The sequence below is a fragment of the Typha angustifolia genome, chromosome 8 (genome assembly GCF_048772165.1).
Source record: "Typha angustifolia cultivar Huaian chromosome 8, ASM4877216v1, whole genome shotgun sequence".
NCBI classification, from domain to species: domain Eukaryota; kingdom Viridiplantae; phylum Streptophyta; class Magnoliopsida; order Poales; family Typhaceae; genus Typha; species Typha angustifolia.
The window spans coordinates 159903-182254 of record NC_133246.1 but is presented as its reverse complement, the minus strand read 5'-3'; the positions used below and the strand labels follow the sequence as shown (position 1 = coordinate 182254).

General features: G+C 38.0%; 2 protein-coding genes across 8 annotated transcripts; both read left to right on the top strand.

The window, feature by feature from the left end:
- Window positions 1–678: 678 nt before the first annotated feature.
- Window positions 679–4662, top strand: LOC140764287 (large ribosomal subunit protein uL3m). Its single transcript, XM_073102764.1, has 5 exons — window positions 679–1213; window positions 1560–1769; window positions 3626–3730; window positions 3978–4091; window positions 4176–4662. The coding sequence occupies exons 1-5, from the start codon at window positions 908–910 to the stop codon at window positions 4347–4349; spliced, it is 909 nt and encodes a 302-aa protein (XP_072958865.1). The 5' UTR covers window positions 679–907; the 3' UTR covers window positions 4350–4662.
- A 1014-nt stretch (window positions 4663–5676) lies between these two features.
- On the top strand, window positions 5677–22219 carry LOC140764612 (chromatin modification-related protein EAF1 B-like). 7 transcript variants are annotated; one of them, XM_073103266.1, is made up of 25 exons: window positions 5677–5844; window positions 7575–7826; window positions 7909–7963; window positions 8062–8159; window positions 8262–9735; window positions 9822–9941; window positions 10122–10376; window positions 10865–11050; window positions 11263–11343; window positions 12027–12087; window positions 12176–12762; window positions 12833–12883; window positions 13680–13737; window positions 13840–14036; window positions 14497–14550; window positions 14641–14721; window positions 15081–15218; window positions 15370–15486; window positions 15821–15918; window positions 16064–16279; window positions 16356–16749; window positions 19067–20573; window positions 21235–21318; window positions 21427–21515; window positions 21678–22219. In XM_073103266.1, exons 2-22 carry the CDS (start codon window positions 7738–7740, stop codon window positions 20501–20503), a joined length of 5847 nt encoding a protein of 1948 aa, XP_072959367.1. In that variant the 5' UTR covers window positions 5677–5844; window positions 7575–7737; the 3' UTR covers window positions 20504–20573; window positions 21235–21318; window positions 21427–21515; window positions 21678–22219. The 7 variants fall into 7 exon arrangements, with proteins under 7 accessions (XP_072959367.1, XP_072959369.1, XP_072959364.1 ...); XM_073103268.1 differs by lacking the exon at window positions 21427–21515; XM_073103263.1 differs by having other exon boundaries at window positions 21235–21515; window positions 21678–22218.
- Window positions 22220–22352: the final 133 nt, after the last annotated feature.

The window sequence follows — 22352 nt, the reverse complement described above, 5'->3', positions numbered from 1 at the left end:
ATTCCCAATTATTACCTGTCACACAAAATATGTCTGTTATTTTTCAAAACTAATAATAATAATAAAATAAATAAATAAATAAATAAGCCTGTTACAAATGCATTTGGTACCCTGTCTTCTTCTCCTCTACCCTCATCGCATACTTGATACTCCTCCATCCTATTCCAAGCCTAAGCCTCCTCTCTTTCTCTCTCTATTCCTCCTATGAATATGATTCTATGAATGATCGGATCCTCCTATCTATTCCAGCCATACAAGACTTCCGGGGCTTCCTCTTTCAAACTCGATCGGAACCCGAGCTTGAACATTTAACATTGACATTCTGCTCTGGGCCTTAGCCCTTAGGCACGGCCTAAGATTCAGTCCGTAAGCCAGATTGTTGATGTCCGAACTCAACCCAGCCCGATCCAATGAGCAGACTAGACTCTACTCCAGGCGTGTTAATCAAATGTTAAATGGGTGCGTGCATTCGGTCCCATTTATTAAGTTTATTGCAATTTTAACATTTCTATATATATATATATATATATATATATATATATATCTTAAAACTTAATTATAACACAGGTAGATGAATAAAAGTTTCTATACTGTTGAATCACCCACTTGATCCAAGGGCTCTACTTTCCTGAAAACATGTTCGTCTAATTTGCTCAATAATAAATGAAAATATACCTATGGCGTTGTGGTTACGGGGTAGTGCAAAGTGGCCCTTCCCACTAAAACCCTACAGCCCGCCGTCGCACGACCTTCTTCCACTCCTCTCTTATGTCTTAAACCCTTTCGACCCTCTCATCCTCCTCACTCCTTCTCCTCTTCCCTCGCATCCATCACTTGATCTCTCCTAATCGTTATGCTCTCTGCTCTCCTATCGCCGTGAGAGAGATTTCCTCCCATCCCGGCCGCCATGGCCGCCGCTTCGAGAGGCCTCCTCTGCCGCCTCCGCCTCCTCTCTCTAAGTCCTCGGATCGCTCCCCTCCTCCACCGTAGCTTCTCGGCCGAGCCCCTCATGGCCGAGGATCGCATTATCGAAGCCAAGTCGGGGATGATGGCTCCTGATTCTAGGCGGACCGGCGCGATCGCTGTCAAGTGCGGGATGACTGCGCTCTGGGACAAGTGGGGTGCTAGGGTTCCGATCACGGTACTTTGGCTCGACGATAACGTCGTCTCCCAGGTCAAGACCGTGGAGAAGGAGGGTATCTTTGCCCTCCAGGTATGATCTTTTACCACTAAATTTGTGCTCTGATGGGATTTCAATCGTCAAATTTTGTATTTGGTTGTCTGGTTCTCATGTCATTTTCCCGATATATCTTATCGATTTTTGTATCATCTACTTTTGGATATGGTGGTGCTTCATATTTTAGTGCGGTGCTTGACACCGAGTTTTATGCATCTCTTGGTTCTCTAGTTATCTCATTTCTCAAAACACGACTTTACTTGGATGAAATTCTAGCTGGTCATATGATATTCTTTCCCCAAGCTACCTGGTCATAATATCTCGTGTTTAATGCTTATCTTTTGTGAATTCTGAGCGATAGTTTTTTTTTTATGGTAGTTAGATTGGGGCAGGGCAAAAGAAGGAGAAGCATCTGAGTAAGCCTGAGGTGGGCCATTTCAGAGCGCAAGGGGTACCCTTAAAGAGGAAGCTGAGGGAGTTCCCGGTTACAGAGGACGCTCTTCTTCCTGTTGGTACACCTATTACTGTTCGTCATTTTGTCCCTGGCCAGTATGTTGATGTCACCGGCATCTCAAGGGGTAAAGGTTTTCAGGTACCCAGTTGCTTATCTTTCATATGCATTTAGGTTTATTAAGGTTTTGATCATGGCAGATTTATGCTGTTTATAATATCATCGCATTACCTTGAGCTTTGCATGAATATGTTTCTTGTGCATCATTTTATTCTATAAAGTCATCTTAGAGAGAAGAATGCACATCAGTTTTGTGAAATATGCTGTTAGTTGCATACCTTGTTATATGTGATTGGCTTTATTATGTGAGCACCATTTACTTAATTAGAGAAGCATCTATGAGTTTTGTCAGTTTCATCCAACTATAGTTTGCTTTTTCATGTCACACATAGTTATTACAGATGAGTGGCCAGGCAGGATGCCACAAAGTGAATTTCTCAGTGTTTAGATGTTCTTTGTTTTCGTCTTTTCAAAGGAAAAACATTCTGTTACTTATATATAAATGCAAAACAGCATTTCAAGGCACTGTACATATGGTGAATTGGCAAATTGGACCACTGATGGATGAAACTATATAGAGAGGACCAAATATTAATGTTACTGTAGTAGTACCCTATAGTAGATCCTGATTAATTTGAGTATTTAATTCCTCTAGTAGTTCTAAGGCAACAAAATAAGATTTGATATGGTAATCAGCATGCGTCAATTTAGCTTGGGGAAGCAGTCATTTTTTCGGAAGAATTGCATATACAGATGGAAATTTGACTTTGTACTGGTTCAATATATCTTTTTCCTTAGTTTTCAGTTTCTTTTTCCTTGTAGAATTGTAGTGCATATTAGAAGGTGCTGAATGATTTATGTTTGTTTCAGGGGTATTGCATTCTTATAGTTTGGTTTGATTATTGCCATAATGTTATCTTCACTTTGAAGTTTTAACCTCACTTTTCGGCCTGATAGAAATACTCTTTCTGGTTTCATTAAATTTTGATTGGACAGATTTATGAATGTATGGAGTATGGACATCGTTCTCTCTAGGTTGGGTATACTTCAATGAATTCTGTCTTGTGCAATAGTTTAAAACTTCAACTGATCTGAGTTTGTTAATACTGGAACTGGTAAATTTACTGTGCTCTATTTTCCAATCTATGTTTCTTTTTACTGAACTGGAGCATACAGTTAAACTCAGTCGAAACCAGTGCCCTATTTGCTATGCCTCCAAAACAATGAGCATTTGGTTCACTTGTGGGAAGAGATATCATGATAAGTTTGGATGTAAAATGTTGATTCAATAATTTCTTGTTGAAAAATGTCAATGGAAATCTAAGTGTCAAATTGTAAATAGATTTTCAATTTTGATGTTGTAAAGCAAATGGACAAGAAAAAATATTCATAGGAGCTAACAAATTGGAGGATTTTAGTTGTCTTCCTTTAGGTAACCACAGACTGTTAACATGCTTCCTCCATTTAGAAGCAAACTTCTGAATTTTTTATTCCTGTTAAAGTAAGTGGAGTTAAATAGCTGGTCATCGGTTAGATGGCTACATATTCTCCTTTCTGGTATTTATAGTATTACAGCTCTATGATGTGCTTACAAGTAGTATTAATGCTGCTTTATTTACTTCACCCCTTCAAAAATTCCTTTGACAAATTCTTATTCTTAGTGTAATATGCCTACAACTGTAGCCAATAATCACTTCAAAGAACAATGCCCTGCATAAAACCTCAAAGGTTGGTCAAGATTCGTAGATCTACTCTGTTTTGTCATCACATAGTATTTACATATTAAAAATTGAGTGATGTAGCTAGCATGCAGTGTTTTCCATTTTTTTTCCCCTTTCTGGCACCTTTTACTTTTATTTTTGGTCTGGATGGTATTTCAGATAATTCTAACGTTAGATCTTCATTGGCTGAAATTTGGCTTAATCCATTTTCAATAGGGTGGGATGAAAAGGTGGGGCTTTCAGGGAATGCCTGCATCACATGGTGCATCATTATCACATCGAAGCATTGGTTCTACTGGTCAAAGAGATGCACCGGGAAAGGTACTACATTTTGAATAAGAAAAGAGACACTAATATTTTTCTGTCTGCTTAAGCCCTTACATTTTTCTTTTGGAATCTGGTACTTATTAAATATTCAAACTTTTGCAGTAGCATTTATCTGAGGTGACATGATCTTGTAGTCATTTGGTTCCTTCCATTTGGAGCCCTGCTATGAATATGACAATGTATTATGTAATCTATATTATATGATAAAATACATAGTACTTATCCCATGGTGCTGAAATAGGTCTTCAAAGGGAAGAAAATGCCTGGGCGTATGGGTGGAAAGCAGCGTACAGTGAAAAATGTGTGGGTCTATAAAATAGAACCTGCAAGAAATTTAATGTGGGTAAAAGGCCAGGTATGACTTATGGTACAGGAGCATTGCTAAAACATCAACTAATTGGAAGTTTAGTGTCACACAAGTTGCCTGTTTGGGTTGCAGGTTCCCGGTGCTGAAGGAGGGTTTGTTTACATCAAAGATGCTGTATACAAGAAACCAGACATCTCGTTGCTACCATTCCCAACCCATTTTATCCCAGAAGACGAGGAACCAACTGAATTGGAACCCCTGGTTGCTGATCTTGGTGATGTTGACCCATTTATGGCAGCAGATTGAGCCAACAATAGGATCTCAAGAGAAACTCCAGTTAATGGTTGTTGAGTAATTATTTTTGCGAGTCAGTTGGATTTTTCTTTTGCAAGCAGCGGGCTATTATTTCACATTCAAGAAGTTTTGGAAGTCCATTTTGTTGATGTTAATCATTCCAAAAGCTTCTTCCTTTTTAAGTGCCAGCAGGAAATTGGATTTTTGAGCATCTTCTCGTTTCTTGGTCTTTGTGTGATGAGACATCAATGTTGCAGATTGCTGACTGTCGTAGTGTGAACGGAATTACAGATTCAACAATAAATTTTCTGTATAAGTTGAAAGCTTTTGATAATCATTACATAAGCAATTACGTGACTACTGAATGAATAGCTGGCTGGCGTAACATACTCTCTATATAATCCTCATCTGGAAGTAAAGTTTCTTGATGTCGGTTTCAGCTTAGTTGTGTATCAATTTCCTTGATTTCTCAACATAATTAAGTTCTTGAGCTGTTTTAATCGTACACGTGATTATTCTCCATAAATTCTTACGTGCTCGGTTGTAGTGCCGACATTAATTGTTATGAAAAATAAGGAGTTGTGATTTCCCACCTTTGCATGTCAGCATGTATTGGCATATGGAGAAATGCTTGTTAAGTAAGCAGTTAGTTATATCCTTGTAAAGGAATAGTTGAAGTATTCTTGTTTTGATAAACTTGCTGTCTTTCGCCTAACAACTACTATATACATTTTAGTACTTTTAAATCGCTTAAAAATATCCATATACTTTCTCCTGATACAATGGACTCGAGCGATACGCTTTTACGTCAAAATTAGGATCAATGATCCTATTTATATGTAGTTATACTTATCGAGTTAGTTTTTACCACTACTATTCATATTCCTATCAGGACAAGGTATCTTTTATTATTATTTTTTAATTTTTTTTGTCACGACGTGGATGTATCCACGATCCGGTTCGTTTTCTGATAAATTACTACTCCCTTATTTATACAATTATACGAATCAAGTTGTTTTTATTTTTTTACTACTACTACTACTACTACTACTACTACTACTACTACTAGTCTATGTATTCCTATCAGGAAAAAGAAGTGGATTTATCCACTATCCGATCCGCTTTCGTGAGAATTTTACTACTACTTGATCCGTTAGGCCCCCTCCAGGCCAGGCCCGTCTGGGTGCGTGAATTACTACTGCATCCTCCTGCAATCAATAAGTAGTAGTGGGTCTGATTTGGCGCATAGTCATAGTGGACCAAGGATCGAGCCCTTCTGTGTCACACTAGCTTCGGATCGGGTTTACGAACGCCCACTTCTCTTTCGACTCTTCTCCCCCCATCTCGCTCGTTTCGACCCCCCCTCCCCCCTCGGAAGTCGTAATTCCTTCGCACCCGCCTCTCGATCGATCCCTCGTCCCGCCCTCTCCGATCTCGTGCGAGCCACCGTCTCCGGCGGCCCTCTTGTCTCTACGGCTAACGTCCGTGCTGACGTTCTCACCCAAAGGTACCTCTCCTTCTCACCCCGCTCCTTCCTCTCTCCCTTTGTGCCCTAACCCTAACCCTAGTTCTAACCCTACACCTTTAGCTTGTTCTATTGCTGCCTTCTCTGCTGTGGTTCGCTTCCGGTCGTAATATGTGGATTCTAGACTGTTGATTCCTGTGCGTGCGTCTTGGATGGGCTTGTAGCTAGGTACTGTGGTCGGGGGGTGGTGGCATACGATGGAAGAATGGTATGTTAGGAGGATTTATGTTTGATTTCTCGAGGTACTAGATCTTTTAGATGTATTTAATGCGTGCTTGAGTTGCGTTTACGGAGTGAGGGGGTGGAAATTCTTCTGCGACATTGTCTTGTCGTGAATTGTGGTGCATTGTCTCTGTTGAAGTTGCTCTTGTTGCCATAGGGAGATAAGTTTACTAACTCCGAGTTGTTGGATAGTCAGTTGTGGTTAGTTGTGCGTGTTGGTTTAAATAGTTCCGTAGTTTTGTCTTGGGATTGAGTACTTGCACTTCACTTCCATTCTATCATGCATGAGAGTGCTCAACTCCGAAGTGTTTGTTCTGGAATCTTTCAGACTAATACTAATGCTACTTTACTTCTTATCTGTCCTGCTTTCGATACTGATTGTGAGATAGCAAAGATGAACTATGCTTTACTGCAGGACACATTGTGGTCATAACAGTGTGTCCTTAATGATGCTAACTCCACTGAACTGCACAAAGAAAAAAGATATTTAGGTTCTACTATCTTTGTTTAAATACTTATGCAGGTTCCATCACCTTATTAACTTTTTCTACATGATTGTGCTACTTCTTGTAGTAGTCAGATAAAATGATATATATTTTTCAAATGAAGTAATTGGATGAGCACTGGCATATTCCTTTCAGGATTTCATTGATGCGCATGCTAAATGTACCAGATATTAAAAAAATATAAAACCAGCAAATCAGTCCAATTAATTGTGGTGGGCTATGTAAATTTTCTTCTTTTTAATTTTCTACTATATTTCTCTTTTGGCCTTCCACTCTCCCTGCTGATCTCTTAAGATGCGCTATGTTATTCTTTAGCTGATGATGGTCTATATTGAGTTTGTCATCTTAAGTGATATAATCTTAACTTTTGCCTGCCTGCAATAGTTGGTAAGAAAAACCTCCTGATAATGCTCTTTTTCTTCTTTTTCTCTTCCTAGTAATCTGCCATATTCAATGTGCTAGATCTAAATAAATAGATAAGGCAGTGAGTTGCCACTCAATATAGGCAGTGGGATGGCATAGAAGTGGAAACCATAATTGTGTAAGCAAAACGCCTATCGCTCCGACACAATTTTCCACATTCTATTTTAACAATGCTCTTTTTTCAGGTGGCACATATTACATTGTTTTGATGGTATACTAATTTAAATTACATAAAAGAGTAACAGAAAACAAAATAGTAGCAAAATGGACAATTGAGGGCAGGCCACATTATTATAGTAAGAAAGTGCTATATACAAATTAAAGAAGTGCAATATACATATTGAAGAAATGCAATATACAAATATTGGAAAGCCCTAATAGTCAACAAAAGGAAAATGGTGCCCTCCCAACTATACAATTTCACGATTGAGAATACAAGGCAGTTCTTAAAGTATATGTGTGCGCTTTTCTTTTTGATAATGTTATCTGTGATTAATCTTTCTCATAGTTGTGTCTCACTTGGCACCTTTTTTTTTTGTTGAATTTTCTTTTTCCTGCTAGGTTGGCTGATTAATAAGTTCTGTTGGATTGTACAACTATGACTGACAGCTTTTGAGTTTATGGGAATGTGTATTATTTTGATGATATGTTGAAGAGAACGTGTTGCAGTTCTGGATGGGCGTAGTGCCTTTTCTTTCTCTTAGTAAATGCTGAGGTGGATTCCATGGGAGGCATTATAGATTGTGGAATTGGTGTGGATTCCAAGACCTCACCACGTCGTGTGGCAATTGAAAAGGCTCAGGAGGAGTTGAGGTATGTTGAGAGAGTAATGTATATGTAAGCTGTTGCTGGTCTTTGGTGCAGAAATCTGATATGTTTGATGCATAAACTACAGGCAAGAATTTGATGTTCGCGAAGAGCGAAGAAGGGAACTAGAATTTCTTGAGAAAGTAATATGCATAAAGAGTTCATCTTATGTTGGTTTTATATCAGATTATTTACCGTCCAAAAGATCTTTTATATTATCCATTTGCTCTAATACTTGTAGGGCGGCAATCCATTGGATTTTAAATTTGGTCATGTAGCAACACTCAGTGTGCAGTCAACTTCTCTAACAGATCAAGTGGCTGATCAATATGTGACAAGGTTAGCAATTGCTTGAACCCATAGCTTTCTTTCTATCATCACTGGTAAACCTGTTAGTGATTTCTCTCTTTATTTCTCTTTTTGTTTGATTTTGCTCTGCAGTGAAGCAAAAGGTAGCTTTGCTTTCACTGCTTCGCCGAGGGGAGATTCCGTTGAAAGTAGTGGCAAACCTGGAGGTTCAGTGGGTCGTGAACCTAACATTGCTGACAATCTTTTGCTTTTGGATGGAGATAATAGCAATCCTGGTGGGGACAGAAATGTTAAACGAAGTGGTAAAAGAAGCAATCTTGCTCTAATGGAGCAGTCTTCACAAATTGGTAGTTCTAATAATGCAAAAGAATCGGATGACTCTGTTATTTTCCGTTTTGGAGTAAAGAGTCAAGCATATGCTCGACGGAACAGGTCTAGATCGACACGTGATAGTGTTAATGTTACCACATCTGAATTAGGCCTTCATCATGGTAATAGAACTTCAGCGATACATTCTAGCTGTCCTGATCAGAAGGAAACAAAAGAGTCAGTAAGGGAAGTGGAAGATCACATAACCTCATCCATTTCCAACTCAAAAGAAGCTAGTCCCAATGGTAATGCTGTATTAAAGACCCTTGGTTCTAATTATCAGTTGGCTATGGAGCTGGATGGGGTGCAAGCACATACTGAAGGCAGTAATGTGATAAAAAATGGACTTCCCCATATAACAACAGAGGCTAGTACTTCTGAAACCTTACCAGAAATTGGCCGCAATAATCAACAGCCTGATGTAAATGCTGAGGCAGTTACAAATGGTACCACCCCTCAAACATCTGATGTTATTGAAAAAGAAGATGCTCTTTCAATTGCATTCCATTCTAGCAATCTTGATTGTAGTAAAAACAAGAAAGAAGTTGGAATTGCAGAAAGTACCAATCACTTTGCTCTGGAAAAAAGTATAGACATTCGAGACGATGAAATGAATGGTAAAACCAGTATTCCTGACACTGCTACTGAAGTTGCAGCTTTGAGTAGCAAAAAATCGGATTCTTCTTGTGATAGGATGACTGGTAACATTGATGGACATCCTGATGGAGGCCAGATTTTGATGTCGAAGAAGACTGACAGTAGTTTGGAAGGAGATAATCCAGCATTTGAAGGGACCTCTACTGTTTCTCATGATCATGACTTAAAAGAGAATGGTCAGTTGACAACTGTTGACACACCGAATATTGATAATGACAACTTTAGATCTGCAAATCCAAACCTCAGCAATTTGGATGTTCAGGTCAAAGATGAGACGGAAATTGGTGATAGCAAAATAGATGCTCAAAATGAAGTGAGACAGTTAACCTCCAATGATGGGGATGCCATCATAAAACCCGAAAGAAGGCTGGATAACTCTATGGGTGATTCTGAGACAACTGACAGATCTCATTTAGTTAGAAGCACATTTGTTCTCCCTACAAGTGAGGTGACCACCTCTCCTCCTCTAGCACGGAATGCAACATCTACCTCCAACTTCAACAATTTTGGAGTGAACCAATCAAAGTTGTCAAAAAAGGAACATGAAGATGCTATTCTAAGAAAGGCAAGGATGATAGAGGTCTGTTTTGATCCTTTTATGAATTGATGTGATAAGTCCTTGGAACTCATTTTTAATGAAAAAGTTCTAACAATTATGTTGATTAGGCAAATCTTAAAAAGGCCGGAGAGCTGTCTTCATGTAATCTTTCGATAGAGAAAAGACAAAAATGTCATTGGGATTTTGTCCTCGAGGAGATGGCATGGATGGCAAATGACTTCATGCAGGTTCTTTCTTGAGGAACCTGATTTATTTTTAGTTGCATTTGATATAGTAAATGCAGATTTTTATTGTCTGATCTAAATATGTCTCATCTAACTGTTTTAATTTTAGTCACTTCATGCTTCGGGTAAGATGTATTTCACTTTATGACAGTGTCAGGCTCTTTTTTTTTTTCTATTTTATAGGAGCGCTTGTGGAAAACTACAGCTGCATCCCAGGTATGCCATTGGATTGCTTCCGGTGGTCGAGCAAAATTTGAACAAGTAAATATGCAGCGGAAGCAGGAAAACATGGCTAGAACTTTAGCGAAGGCTGTCTTGCATTTTTGGCGTTCAGCTGAAACTTTGCAGTCTACTAGTGAAGCACCAAATGTAATGCATGAGAGTGACTCAGATATGTCGAGATGGAAACTTAAGGGAGCTGAAGATGAAAAAGAGCAGGTTGGAGAATTTAATATCAAATTCTATTTATGACTGTGTTCTAAACTCGGTTCTTTATCATAATTATTAGAAGAAGATAGGAGCCTTCTGAAATTTGAGATGTGGTCCATGGCTTACCCAATATATGGGGAAAAGGTCTGAATGATGATTATCTTATTCTTCTAAATGATGATTTAATTTTTGTGTTTTGTTTACCTGCCTATTATGTGTTACATGTTTCATGGTTGATATAGTCTTCAAGTTAACATCCTGACCTGCTTTTGTCTATGTTTAGTTTGTGACTTGCTTGCTATTTGAGTTAGTACAATAATAATAGGAGCACATGGACTTCTTGCCGAGGATCCTCGACTATAAGATAGCAGAATTTTCTATCCCTTTCTATCCTCACTATTAGCAAGATAAAATATGCTTGCAATTTTGTTTTCAATTTTAGTAATTTTATTCATTAATCTTCACTAGAAAGCTGATTAATTTTTTGGTTCCTGTAGGGCAACAAGCATGTGGAAGAAAAAGTTTCTGGGAAGGTTATCCGACTTGCTATTCATGATTATGCAGTTCGATTCCTGAAATACAACAGTACCGCCCCTGATTGTCCTGTCCTGGCTGAAGCACCAACTACTCCTGATAGGATTTGCTCTGTGGGAATTCTGGATATATCATATCAACTTTCAGAAGTATGGGACAGATCTTTCCTTTTTGTGTTTTGCCATCCATGTCATACTGTTATGTGAATTAATTTAGTATTTCATGCGCTTAAGATTACTGTAACCTTCGTATGTGATTTGCAAAAGTTGGTTATAGGTTATACTTGCTTTATGGTAAATTTAGTATACTATTTTCTGTTTAGACTAGTATAACTAACACTTGTGTATTTTTTTTTCTTCAGGAAAGTCTCTTTTATTCAGTACCCCCTGGTGCAATGCAGGCTTACAGAGAATCTGTGGAGTCCCAGTGGTCATGTTACAAGGTAAAATCATTCTTCCACACTATTTCCAACACCTAAAGGATCAAAAATAGAGTTCCAGTACAATATGCAATTTTTGTAAATTGAATATTACACTTTCTGAGATGGATACTTTTGACCAATTTATTTTCAAACTACAAAAGTTCATTTATGTTTTTGGTAATTAAATTGATTTTTCCAGTTTTTTAAATGTATTTCGTACTTCTAAGAAGGACGAAAATGAACACTATATGGACTTTAAATTAATGAATTCTTAGTATATTATGATTAGTTGATTAATATGGCATGTGCAGGCAGAGCTTCAAGCAATACTGGATTCTAGTTTTCGTAAAATTGCTTACAAAAAGTTTGATTTTTTTTTTTTTAATGTGGGAGCAAGTGATATAGTTGACAAAAATGGGTTTATCCAACTCAACTTTGAAACCACTCTTTTAATATCATTGCCTAATGTTAGACAACACTAGTATAATTTCTTATGCCAGGCAAAGAGACTCAAGACTGTCGTGCTTTTAGTCAGTGATTTGAATTGCTTGATTGGTCTATTTAGAATAGATTTCTGCCCTCAATTCTTTCTTGATTTTGTGAAGGTATTATTCAGTATATTTTTTACTGTTCACTGCTGCTTTCTTAATTTCTGTGCCTTTCATTTTAGATGGAGATTATTATTTGACTTTCTTTTGTTCTAGAAAATGGGTAATACTGTGCATCAAGAGGATTGCGAGACGTCCATGTGCGGTTCTGTTGCAGGTGCTAGATGATGTTGATTTCTTAATGATTTTCAATTTTCTTTTTACTTGGATTTAGTAATCTTATTCTGGCATATATTTGGTTTCAGATGGACCTCAGGACAATGCTTACGAAGAAGATGAAGGTGAAACATGCACATATTTATTGCCTGGAACATATAAAGGTGGTCTCTCATCAAAGTCTGGTCTCAAGAAGAGGAAAAACATGCAACAGAGGGCATTTGCAACACAAATTTATGATGTGGGTGCAGATATATCTTATGAACCATGCCTGGATAGCAAGTCAGGGAATCAACCCTTACTATTGAATGGCAAAAGGCCTCCAAGTTCTCTTAATGTTGGTCAAATTCCAACAAAGCGGATACGAACAGCAGCTAGACAACGGGTTGTGAGTCCTTTTATTGTCGGAGTATCTGGACAGCTGCAAGTAAGTAGTAAAACGGATGCCTCGAGTGGAGACACAAATTCCTACCAAGATGACCAGAGTTCACTACATGGAGGATCTTTGCACAAGAAAAATACGGAGGTTGAATCTACAGTTGATTTTGATAGGCAACTACCATATGATGATAGTGAAGTATCTAAAAAATCTAAAAAGAAGAAGAAACCTAAGCATTTTGGGTACAAGAACTCATTGGGTCTGACCGATTCCCGTGTTTTAATGGTCTCAGGAAAGGTAATACCTTTTTGAAGAAGCTCCTTTTAAGTAAGATTTCTAAAACTATCTGATTCCTGTCATATTGCAGGGTTCTTATGAGCGAAGATCTGAAGTTGATTCTTTGGTTCAACATGACCAGGTGATATGTCTTCTTATTTTAAGTATTTTTTCTGACAATCTCCCTTTGTGTTTTCCTTTGGTCATCTCCTTTTCTTCAAATAATTATTATGTAACCAATTTGTGTTTTCCTTTGGTCATCTCCTTTTCTTCAAATAATTATTATGTAACCAAATGTATCTTGACTCTCGTCACATGCTTGGAATTTTCTTCTGCAATATTGTGCTATCTTATTGAATTCTTCATTCCTGGTTTCACATGCTTGCCTCGTGTGGATACTAGTAGAAATGCTCTAGAAGTATTATCATACTACTTTAGAACACTTGTGTGAAAGGCCTTTTAACATATAAGAGAGGCTTCACCCAAGCTAGAACTATGATGAGCCTCGGCTTCAGATCTGACCATACTTACATCAATAGTATCTTGGTTAATTTGGACAAGAAGGTACTTCAGGGAGAACACCGTTCTCTAATCAAAGAAACCTCCCTTAGTCACCCTTAGTACATCTAATTGTTCATCCATTAGTGATCTTTCAGTGGGTTCCTTGGAGTCCAGCAATTTTTTCAGTATTATTGCTTTTTCATTGGCACTCTTGCTCTGTCTCAGTATATTAATCCTCGGTGCTCTTTTCACTCTAGACCATTTTGCAAATAACTTAATTGCTTGCTGAAAAGATCATGAGCTGAATACTATGGATGTATAAGCCACCTGATAGTGCCTAACCTGTCACCTTTTACATCTCTTAGATAGCACATGGTTGCCATGAATTCCTCTGATGCTAGTGTATTCCTTGTCGACGACCTGCTTTTTCTTTGCAGAAGGATCACACCAAAAAGAGATTGGAGAGTCTGCATTATGATTCAAATGGAAACACTGGTAGTTTTATCTCCTTGTCTGTTTTTATAATTTATATCAGCAATTACTTGGTTATTTGCAATTTCCTGGAATTTGATATATTGGCTTCTCAAATGTCTGCAGTTGTGTATGGTCAACATGCTGCTAAGAGGCCTAAACTATTGAAGCAAGTGCCAGATATTTTGCAAGAAGCTGTCACACCAGTTAATGGATCAATGCCTTCTCCAGTTGCTTCGCAAATGAGTAACATGTCAAATCCAAATAAGCTCATTAAAATTATTGCTAATCGTGATCGTGGAAGAAAGAATAAAGCATTGAAGGTAAGAACATTATTGCATGTTTTGGTTTTTCCCTTTTGTTTACGAGGATGTAGCATGTGCTTGTTTGACAGTTGATCAAACAATCAATATATAAATTCTTCTTCCTTATTTAGCTAACTGAGATCCTCCTAGTTTACATGCCAAAAGTTGCTGCTTTTTAGTTTCATCATATTGTTAAGTAATGCCATCATTGTTCTCTATAAGGCAGTGCTATCCTTTAGTTCCATGAGAACATAAGATTACACTGCTCTGCTTGTATCTTTTACACCGATATTATTTTTTGGAGTTTCAACATGTTAACTTTTGTTAACATTACTAATTTGCAGCAGAAAACCCTTGACTGACATGTCCTTTATGAGCAGAGCAAAGAACTTAATTATTAATAAGCAGGCAATGCAGTAAATTTGTGCATTTATTTTGAGACATCAGTTTCTCCATTCTTAAATTCTTTTCTTTGCAGATGGCGGCTGGTAATGCAGGTTCTGGAAGTCCATGGTCAAATTTTGAGGATCAGGTTTCCATTCCTTCCCAATTATATATATAAATGTTTTGCATCATTCTCTCCTGCCATGGTCTCAGTTTGTGAATTATTACGTGATGCCAGGCTCTTGTTGTCCTTGTTCATGATATGGGTCCAAATTGGGAGCTAGTAAGCGATGCAATTAACAGCACCCTCCAGTTCAAGGTGAAGTGACCTCTCATTTATTTCATGTTTGTCCTCTTATTACCTCAGCATCATATTGTCAGCATGCGGTATTACCTCTTGCTGATTTTGATGCATGTGTGAATTATTTTTAGTAACTTCTCTGTATTAGTTTCAGCTGCTTTTTTAGGCTTAAATTTTTTAGCAACTTCTTTATTTTCTTTGTCTGAGAATATGCCTTTTTGTTGGTGTTGATGCTTTACCCTTAAGTGCTATATTAGTATCTACTCATGGTGCTTCCAGGATAGTGCTACTTTTTAAATAAGCGCTTTTGTTTTGAAAGATCAAATTCTTTTACTTAATCCATTGCCACAGGGATTGATGTCATTCTACACTTGCAGTGTATATTCAGAAAGCCTAAGGAATGTAAGGAGCGCCACAAATTTCTAATGGATAAAAGTGCTGGTGATGGTGCTGACAGTGCAGAAGATTCTGGCTCATCTCAACCTTATCCATCGACCTTACCTGGCATTCCAAAGGCATCACCTTCTCTTTACTCTCTATCAAGATGGATTATTTTCTTATCATCAATTAATTACTAAAAACCAAAATATTGATGAATCCCATAGATCTATGTATGTGTTGTCTGACTCATTTGATATTTCCTTTAATTTTCAATTTCCATATCAGGGTAGTGCCAGACAGTTGTTCCAGCGCCTTCAAGGACCTCTAGAAGAAGATACATTGAAAGCACATTTTGAAAAAATCATTTTGCTTGGCCAGCAACTTCATTCCCGTTGCAATCAGGTCTGTTCCCAGTTAAATGGTAAACCTCTTAATGGCATGATACATATTGAAGAATAACACTAGATATGGTTTCCTCTGACAGTAAATGTGTCCCTACTACCTGCCAACCTAGCTCTTAGGTTATTTACAAAACCAATATAAATGTGAAATATGCAACTCTTCTCAGACCCCAACGTGGTCTTATTACCTTATGCCTGTATGCCAATAAGTTCTTAATTCAACATTATCCGTTTGTAATTTTTCTTTTCATATCTCTTTAAAGATTTGAGTTTGCTTTTTGTGCTTTCATGTTATGTCATTCTTGGTCATGTTTATGAGTTGCTTTTTTGTGAAGAATGATGGTCAGGAACAGAGGCAGATAACTCCACCTCACAGTTCTCATGTCGTTGCTCTCCAAACATGTCAAAACAACTTAGGTGGAGGATTTTTGACGTAAGTTTTATCATTTTGTGAATGCAGAAATCTATTAAAGCACTGGCTAGTTTCACTTCTAATTAGGTTTTCTTCGTCCTTTTGCATTTTTTATTCTCCATGATGCAATCCGTTTTGTTTATGTACGTAATTTCTCTGTAAACAGTCCGCTTGATCTCTGTGATGCAATCACTTCAAGCCCAGAAGTTCTTTCCCTTGGATACCAGGGGCCTCATACAAATGGCATATCACTTCCAGGTCATCAGGGTTCTATTTCTCCTATTCTTCCTACCTCAAATGTAAACATGTTACCCGGATCTCCTGGTATAGTCCTAAGCAGCAATTTACCATCTTCTTCTGCACCATTGAGTGCCTCTACAAGGTACATGACTAGCTACATTTATAAGTTTTCATTTACATTGATTGTGTTGCTTATATTTGTGTTAAAATTATTCTAGCAGGGATGCTCAGAGATATGGTGTCCCTAGAGCAACTTCCTTACAGGTTGATGAGCAGCAAAGGATGCAGTACAACCAAATTCTTTCTGGTAGAAATCTACAATCTAGTTTATCTGTACCTGGGCCTTTAACTGTTGGGGTTGATCGTGGTGCTCGCATGTTACCTGGTGGAAATGGTATGGGAATGATGTGTGGTGTAAGTCGAGGTATGCCTTTGCCAAGGCCAGGCTTCCAGGGACTTAATCACCCGGGAATGTTAAATATGGTTCCTACTGCAAATATGCTGTCAACCAATGGGCATGGAATACAGAACACAGTCAATGTCCAACAAGGTGCTGTCTCTGGCCCAGGAAGCTCAATATTGAGGCCGCGTGAACCTCTGCCAATGATGCGGGTGAGCTATCAGTTCAATATTTCAGCTTTGCTGATAAGTTATTTCAGTTTGGTTTTGATAGTTACGTGTAGTTTATATTTTTATAAGGTGAAACTTAAAATGCGTGATTGATTTGTAGTATCTCAACGATAATCATCTCATTTTTGAATGGTGGTTTTCCAAATCATTAGTTTAGCAGTCCCAGGAAGCATGATGATTCTAGTGCTTCTCTTTGAGCTTTATTATGAAATTGGTGAAGAAAAATGCAAGAGATTAACCTTGTAGACTTGTTAGTTGAGGTTTGACTACATCAAATAATTCTATCCATTCTACTTCATTTTGGCAATATCTTCAATGTAAGTTGAGAACCATCATAGTTCCTCTATCTCACTAGCTAATTCTCTTTCTGGGTTGTTCTCTATCCTTTTTGACACCTACCAATCGAGTCACTTGTTGTGTCTCTAATAGACAGTCTGGTGGGCGGTGGCTTTGTAAACTTTTTTTTTTCTTATTATGTTTGTATATGAAATTGCTTTTAAGTTGCTCAATATACAACTTCTTTAGCTTTCTTCTCTATGCAATGAATCTATCCTAACATTATCTTAGGGGCCATTTGGTTTCATGTATTTCAAAATGCAACATGAGTAGTGTTAAATTTGAAATCAATGTAAACAATATCATTTATTTTATTTTCTTTCCTCCCATTAAAGGTTGAGAGAATCTGTTGAGTTTTGACATCCACTTGATTGAAGTGGATGCCAAAATACAATGTTGAACCCAACTTAACCCTTTGAAAGGATAATTTATGGGACCCATAAAAGAAAATTCAATTTTTATATTATAGTTTATATGTGCAGATGCAGTTTTTTAAATACATAAAACCAAATGGCCTCGTTGTTATTTTCACCCTAGGACTGGCCTTTTCTTCAACATTTCAATGGAAATAGAAAGGAGAATTTCCTACTTGCCTGATGTTTGCATGGCCTTTTGCAATTTTTATGTTATTATATGTATGACATATCATGGCTCTTTGTTGTACTATAATTTTTCTCTTTTGGTAACTTGGTATTTAGATCTGTTGGAGGGCATTTTCCAGTTTGCGGCAAGCTTGAATTGATGTACAATTGTATGGCATTCTAAAACTTGCATGACTTTCTCGGCCAACTTTTTACATATTTTCAACGAAGATATTTCATATTTACTTACCGGTGAACGTTAAACATTTCAGACATTCTTTTACCTAAACAATGAGTGGTACACATTTCATAACTTGCGTATATTTGAAACTTATTAGAAATATAATTTGCCAGAGGAAATGGAGTCATGTGTATTCTATATGAAATCTTTTGTGTGATAACTGTTGCTTCATTTGCCTTGATGATGCATGATCTCATCTTCTATGGAACGTGGCTTTTAGGTTAACTCTTAAATGCCAACATAAAATAAACTTGATCACCACTTAGTGTACATTTAAGTGCTTATGAGTTCAAGTCATGGAAACAATCCTTTCTGTACTGAGGGTAAGGCTGCATGTATATTGTTCACTATTCAACTGTTAGTAGGAGTGTAATCGAGCTGAAATTGAACGGAGGCCTGTTCAAGCTAAGCTTGAAATCAATTTCGAGCTTAAGTAAAGTAATATAATCATGCACGTCTCATTATTTTCATTCAAGCTGATTTTAGCATATTTTTGGATGAGTTAAGCTTGAGCCTAGACAAGCTGCTTGATAAACAAATTCAAATAATTTTCTAGTTGAGCCTAATTCAAGCTTGAATTGATCAAACTTGAATTAATTCAAGCTTGATTAAATGAGTTGTTATGAACCTTCAGATCTTGATCCAATAGAGCCTCATTGACCCTTATACTAAACTGTATATATTTGTATTTCGAGCCTTATCGAGCCAACACTGAGTAAGCCTACCTATGATCAAACCTGGCTTGAAATTAATTTCGAGCCTAATCTAATGAATCAAGCTCTACATATATATAAATGAGTTGAGTTCCATTGAGTCTTGTTGCGCCGCCTGGATCATATTGGCAGCCTTAACCAATGGCTGGAGCCTTGTTCACTAGGATGCCCCCTTCAGCATCCATGGACTGAAAAAAAGATCAGATGTTAAGAAAGTCATTCAGAGACCACAAAACCCATGGAATTTAGAGAAAAGTAAAATTTGCAAATTTTGGTGCATGGTGCTTCAAATTAGCTTTTAAAATATGGTTACATAAAAGTGATATATATTCATATAGCAAGATGAAAAGAGAAGGCATACTTTGCATGTTTAACACAATTCATGCTCTCTTATTTGAATTCTGAATGCTGTAATCTGCTCTATGTAGCCCGGTCAGAACATCGATGACCATAGGCAAATGATGATGCAAGAACTCCATATGCAAGTTTCACAAGGGAATGGTCAAGCTGCCCCTCCTTTCAGTGGTGTCAGTGCACCTTTTCCTACTGCAACAGCTTCTTCACCTGTACAGTCATTTCAGGTTCAACAATCGCAACAGCCGCATCAGATACCACAACAGCCTCATCAGATGCCGCAACAGCCGCACTTGCTTGGAAACCCTCACCACCCTCATATCCAAGGGATTAACCATTCGAGCCCACAGCAGCAGGCTTATGCTATTCGCTTTGCCAAAGAGAGGCAAATCCAACAACGGATGATGTCCCAACCACAACATGGTTTTCCTGGATCCACCAGCGCCATGGCATCAATGCAAAATAGTTCACAAATCCAACAACCAACTCAGTCATCTGTCTCTTCAGTTCCTTCTTCACAAGCACAACATAAGCAGCAGCATATGACGCATAATCAACCAGCTGGCTCTGGAATGCCTAATCAGATTATGAAGCAAAGACAGCGACAGCAGGTTCAACAACAACAGTCTAGGCAAAATCAGCAGCAAAGGCAACAGTCACAACAGCAGGCTAAGCTTATGAAAGGTTTAGGCAGAGGGAGCATGCTGATGCACCAGAACCTGTCTGTTGATGGCTCGCAAGCCAGTGGCTTTTCAAACACCCCCAAAAACCAAGTTCCAGAGAAAAATATGGTGCAACAGGGCCAAGGTTTCTTCCCTGGCAATGCTAATTTAAATCCCTCTTTACCTCAACCTGGAAATCAATCTAAATTATACCCTCGTCCACTGCCACAATCATCAAAACTAGTGTCCACAATGCCTTCTCACTCTGATAGTTCTAACCAAGGTCCTGTACAGGGTTCTCCCAATCACACCTTGTTAGCTTCCCAGCAACCACATGTTCCTCCTTCGTTGCCATTGTCCAATCATCAGCAGCAAGTTCAGATTAATCCATCTCAGCAGAATACTCAAAGAGGGATGATTCAGCAAAATCGCCAACTGAATTCAGATGGTAGGATAGAGTCGCCAACTGACCAAGCCCAAATTAATCAGATGATTCCAGTTACATCCGTTCCTCATTGTACAGATTCAAGCAGTTCTCCTGTGGTTTCATCTTTAACCCATTGGAAGAAAGAACCGTCATATGATACAGGCACAAGAACTTCAACAGCTCAGTTGGCTAGTACTCCGCATGAGACTTTAGGGGGAAATGAAATGTTACTGCCATCTTCCAGCCAAGGTTTAGTACAGAGGCAAATGTCAGGAGGTGCATCTCTTCATGGACATAATGTTGGGGGCCAGTGGCAGCAACAACAGTCTCAGCAGCAACAACAGCAGCAGCCTCAGCATCAGCATCGGCCAGTGACACCAGGCAATGTATATGCAGAGCCTTCAAACTCAGGACCAGGATGATAAAGAGTAAAACCAGATCGACCATTTTCGGAGAAGTGACTCTCTTCTCTAATGTAAAGCTAGTGTACAGGTATTTCAATGATATAGTATGCAGTATATGGTGTACATAATTTGCTTTTGAGTAGTATAATTTTGTTCAGTGCTCCCAACATCCATATTCATTAACATCCATTCTATTTATCTGAACTAGAATTTCTTTGATGTCGGAATAATCTGACGGGCAAACCTTCATGGAGATGTTTATCAATTATTTTTCAATTACAGAAGGATTGTGAATTAAAGCCATTGTTGGCAAGAAAATTTACTTGAAAGCATGGAATTGTTGAGAATATAAGATGCATGTTCATTAGAGTTCGATCAATCGGCTTGCAGAGATACGTTTGTTCTAGTAATAGTTTCTGTATATGTTAACTGCCTTCTTTTGTTTGTTAATTTGCACGTGAAAGTCTTAACCAAGTTGAATTAGCTTCTCTTACTATGGATAAACATGTTCCATATATCTAAATTATATGTAGAACTAAACTTTCATGAGTGTTGTGCAAATTGGTTCTTTATTTGTGCATATGTTTATTTTCACATAAGCATGCTAAAGTAACTGAAGAGGATAGGAATTGTACAGGGATTTTACTATGCAATTACTGATATTGTTTGTAGAATTAGGGATTTCATTTATATTTTTTTACATTAGTTTTGTTCTGTTGGCTGAGTTTTTCTCTCAATTTATGCTGTAGGTTTCCAGGCAATGAAAGCTGAGGAATACCCCATTGTGCTTGTCTATTCCCAACTTGAGCTAATTCCACTTACTTCAAGGCCAGGTACATAATTGCGTCCTTGCCTTATCTAATGTCTTCACCACACCAGTTAGATCTGACTTCCTTAGGATGGAGTCGTGTGGTTGTAATGATTTTTTCTTTCTTTTGTAGTTGAAACTGTAACCCGAATTGGTCTTATGTTGTATATTTTGCCCATGATATGCATATTTTACTAGAGCTGGGCATACATTGTGCAATTGGTGAGCCTTTTCCCACAGCAGTTTTGATGATTAAAATTTGTACAGAACAGTCTCTGTTTCCTAGTGGAAACTCTTGTACTACTAGTCACTGAACTGATAGCCTCTTATTTCATTAACACTTAATAACATTATTTTGTATTTTCATCTCTTCATTGGATCCAGTGGGCCTGGAAGATGGGGAGGTTTATTCCCTCGGGCAGCAATTTTGGCTAGTTTCCACTTCCTCTGGAGAAAGCAAAAGAAACATTACCTTGTATTTTCCAGAATTGATAGGGCCAGTAGGAGGAACAACTTACTCCTTCAATTTGCTAACCTTTTTGTGCAGCAGCAGCACATCCACTAACGTTAGCAGCCGGGGTACAAGGTTTGCGGAGTTGCATAGAAAACGGTCTTCACAGTTACTTTAAACATAGTAGAGGTTCAAACAAATTTCATGATGTCTCAGGCATAGAGGTATGGTTGCCTATATCTTTGTTCGTCAAATCCTGCATTGGTGCGAGTATGCACCTTCAAATTGGAGGACGGAGATTGGAGAATGTAGACTAAAAACGTAGATTTTCTGATGTAAACGACGTCTAAAACTTTTGTTCAAGAAGTAGTCTTGTTGGTTGACGATTAGGAATACTGGATGAATTGGCAACATGTTATATCTTGTAAATGTCACTAAATTGGCTAGATCACGGACTCTTTTTGTACTACTGTCTACTGGATCCTGAATCTGATTCAGATTTCCTGCTATTGTCATCGTAGTCATGACCGTCAGTTCTTCTCTTCTTCTTTTGAGAAAATGCGACCGTCCTTAGTTAATACTAAATTCTGTAATAAGTGTTGGAGAGA